Source organism: Papaver somniferum, chromosome 5, assembly GCF_003573695.1.
Source record: "Papaver somniferum cultivar HN1 chromosome 5, ASM357369v1, whole genome shotgun sequence".
Lineage (NCBI taxonomy): Eukaryota > Viridiplantae > Streptophyta > Magnoliopsida > Ranunculales > Papaveraceae > Papaver > Papaver somniferum.
The window spans coordinates 197,051,398-197,055,545 of NC_039362.1; the positions used below are offsets into that span (position 1 = coordinate 197,051,398).

The window sequence follows — 4,148 nt, forward strand, 5'->3', positions numbered from 1 at the left end:
ATAGCATATGTTTTTTATTTATCACTAATAATATTGAAATTTATGGCTTAGCATGTTGGCTTCTAACATTAACGATCCTCTTTAATGAGGATTCAGTTGAAGGAAGAATGATTATGAATGATGTGAACGACAATGCAATAGTTAAACCATTACGGTAAAGTATATTGTTCTCAATTGTATCTAGACATATTCATTGATTGTTATTGTACGTACTTATCTCATTGATTTTCATATTGTAGATTGGAGCTGATTAGATTATTGATTGTTATGATATTTATAGACAACCTAGTCTTAATCATACCTTACTTCGTAATCATATAATACAGGTATAAATACTTCCTCTCTTTTCTTGGCGTATTTTTTCTCGTAACTATATGTTTTCAATCTCCAAAAAAGTATTACTTTATATTATTTTTTTATTTTTATAAAACAGATGACACCAGATAATTTTGGGACACTTCAACTTACACAAACTTGGCAAAAGTATGGATCATGTCCCGATGGAACAACTCGGAGGAAAGGAAAATATTACAAACACACACCTTTATATAAACATAATCCTTCAAAATTGTCATCGTACAAAATTCATGATATATCACAGAAAGACACTTCATGGGAGCATAAGGTATATATAATCACATGCCATTCTCATTAATCTATTATTATTACAATTATATTATATGGGTGTGTATAGTTGTACTAATCAAGTGTTTGTACAGTATGCCGCTATTAAGGTGGAAGGAAATTTTCAAGGAGTACAAGCAAAAATAAATCTTTGGAAACCGGTAATTGAAACGAGAAGCGAAATAAGCGTATCCCAAATTTGGGTTGCAGCCGGTGATCTCAGTGATACCAATACCATTGAACTCGGATGGATAGTAAGTTATGATTCTAAAATAATACATAAAAGAACTTATATCCTCTGGTGAAACAACTTTAAATTTCCATCTCTGTTTTCAATTAAGTGAACCCAATATTGTCCGGTGACGACCATACCAGATTTTTCATATACTGGACGGTAATTTTTATTTCCTTTGTTACAAAGAACGGTATGCATGGTGGCCAGGATATCTCAAATGGCCATCTCAGTATTATTTTCTTAATAATATCAAGTTACTTAATTATTTATTATCCATTTAGGCGGCTGGATACAATAACTCAGGTTGCTACAACAACGATTGTGATGGGTTTGTCCTCACAACCTCAAATATATGCCTTGGTGGTGACTTCTCTGAGGTTTCTACGTTTAATGGTACCCAAAAAGATGCTATCTTCGGTGTTCACAAGGTAAGACAATAGAAATGATCAATTTTAATACCTCATTATCAATTTTGATCCTAAATAAACATTGATAATTTGGCAGGACCAAAAAACCGGAAACTGGTGGGTACGATTACAAGGTATTGATGTCGGTTATTATCCTAGTTCTCTCTTCAACAAATTATCAAAGACGGCAGATAGGATCAATTTTGGCGGAGAAATCCTTAATACCAAAAGTAATGGACGACATACTTCGACTCAAATGGGTAGCGGTCATTTTCCTTCTGAAGGTGTTTTGAAAACGTCGAGTTATTTTAATGAGATTCAAGTAGTTGACGAAAATAATGTGGCGGAAAATCCTAAAGATTATGAGATACACATTACGAATGCAGACTATTACGATCTGGGAATCCACAACAATCATGATACAAATGGTTTCGGTTTTAATTACGAAGGTCCTGGATATAATGCTAAATGTCCATGATTAAATATTTTTTTTTTCGAAGCATGTGGCAATGACTATATGTAGGATCAAAAAAATATTTATTTTATTTTATAGAATATATCTGAAGTTTTTGTTTATAATAATCCCTCTTGTTAAATACTCTATAGGGTTTTTCAATGGTTGAACTAAAAAAATAGTGGTTGTTGGGATTCGATCATAAGAGCATGTCCAATACCGAAAATGTAGGATCCCATAACTAATAAACTATCTGCAACAGTATAGAAGTTTTACCCTTAAAGAATCTTATGTGATGAAATCTTAACAGTTTAATTTTATTTTAATTAATTATTAAAAATCAAAAATATGATCTCGATGTCATTGTGAAAATCTAAAAAGACTTTATTTAAAACCTTTAAAATTAGCATTTCAGCCCTCCTGTTTTCTAGGACCTACGTGTTGGAGATGAATTAACATTTCAGCCCTCTTGTTGGAGATGAATTTATTTTAAACGAAGGGTCTAAAATCCTACGTGTCATTAAAAAAATAAATCTTCCACCTTCTATTGGGATGCTCTACAAGCCTCTCCAATGGAATGTGTATGAAGAAAAAAATTCTTAATCCACGTACGATCCACAATCATATATATAAAAGATCATCTCCAACCGATTGATGTGAAGATGATGAGGCAAAAAAAAAGTTAGACATCCTCTAGGTGAACCTCTAGTTTTAGACATTCACTTGGAGGATGTCTTCACATCCTAGTCACAATTTTATTAATAAAAATCATTGAAAAATAAAAATGGAAAGGATTTTAACCAATTGTATGCCTAAAAATAATTGGAAACTTTATGAATTGGGGATAAAATTTTATTTTTCCTAATAGTTAGGATTTTATATTCAAATGATGTGTTAAAAACGATGTCACATATGAAACATCCACATTCACCGTTGGAGAGCCTATAAGGTAGAGTTGTAAAACGTGCCGGTCCAGCACAACCTAGCCCACGAAACCACCCGCTTAGTGTGTTATGTGCCGTGATGTGCTGTGGCATAGATTATGACGTGTCGTGTTGTGCCGTGCTAGAAGGCGTGTTGTGTTGGGATGTGCTAGAGAAATAAACATGTTGTGTCGTGTTGTGCTGCTCCGGGCACATTTATTTTATATTTTCCAAATATTTAGGTATTATATGTGTTATTATGAAGGAATAAAACAATAATAAAATGTCAATAATTGGCTAGAATAATGGCTCTTTTGTGAAATATCCACAAAATGTGATGTATTGTGCCATGTCGTGTAGTATTTTATACCTATTATGACGTGCTTTCTTATCTTGTTGTGATGTGTCGTGCCACGTGCTTATCTGTGCCACGTGTTGTGATGGGCTACTGTGCTAATTAATTAATGCCAGCCCGTCCCATGAAACTAACATGATGTGTCTTGTCGTGCTAAATCACGTGTTGGGCTGGGCTGTGCTCAAATTTTAGCGTGCCGCTGGGTTGGGCTCGTGCTGGCGCAACCAAATTTACACCTTTACTATAAGAGAAGTTCCTATGGAATGAAAAAACTTCAAGTTTGTTCATTTTCTCCCACTAAGGACTCAACAAACATGAAAATGGATGTTCAAACTAACAAATTTGTTGCTTTGTTCATTGAGTTAAAACATGCAACGTGCTCTTGATGAAAGGTCGAGCGTTGGAATGAAAAACGCGGAGAACAACGATGGAGTTGGAAGGAAAAACGCTGGAGTTTGAAGCAAAAAACGCCCCTATTTTTCTCTCTCCAAAATCCGGTTATTATATTTAGGGTTTATTTTTTATTATTTGATTTATTAGTTAAATAACCTGTGGGACCAAACCCTTATTACTTTATATTAATAAAATCACTAGTGGGACTCAGCTCTTATTAGTTTATATTAACAGAATCATTAATGGGGAATCTAAAAAAACAGATTTGTTCATTTTTCCTTGGTTTCCCATAGTGGAGAAACCTGTTTATTCATCCACGTGGCTCAACAAATTTTTTAGTTTGTACATTTCCATAGGAACTGCCCTAAAGTGTCAACATGAAATTGCTTACCACTATAAAGATAAGGCCTAGTTAATCTAGTCTCGTTATTGAGCGGCTAAGATCAATATTCTATCACCTTTTGATGCGTTGGCATGATATCCAAGCAAAATTTCAGGAATCAATTTGATTGGGTGGCTGGATTCTTCAGTTTCTCGCACTCGATCATCACTAACAGATGATATCTTGATTGATATTTTTACTTATATTCCTCTGAATTCAATCTATAAGTTCAAATGTATCTCTAAGGTATGGTTGTCTAACCTGTCAAACCCTAATTTCCTTATCAAATGGTAACAAATCAATCACAGATCTCTCCCATGGATATTATATTATACAATTATTTATCAAGATGATGGAAAACGTATGGAATATAAC

General features: G+C 33.7%; 1 protein-coding gene across 1 annotated transcript; it reads left to right on the top strand.

The window, feature by feature from the left end:
• Positions 1-113: 113 nt before the first annotated feature.
• On the top strand, positions 114-1,744 carry LOC113280506. Its single transcript, XM_026529122.1, has 6 exons — positions 114-154; positions 281-326; positions 434-625; positions 720-878; positions 1,141-1,287; positions 1,364-1,744. The coding sequence occupies exons 1-6, from the start codon at positions 114-116 to the stop codon at positions 1,742-1,744; spliced, it is 966 nt and encodes a 321-aa protein (XP_026384907.1).
• The last annotated feature ends 2,404 nt before the right edge of the window (positions 1,745-4,148 follow it).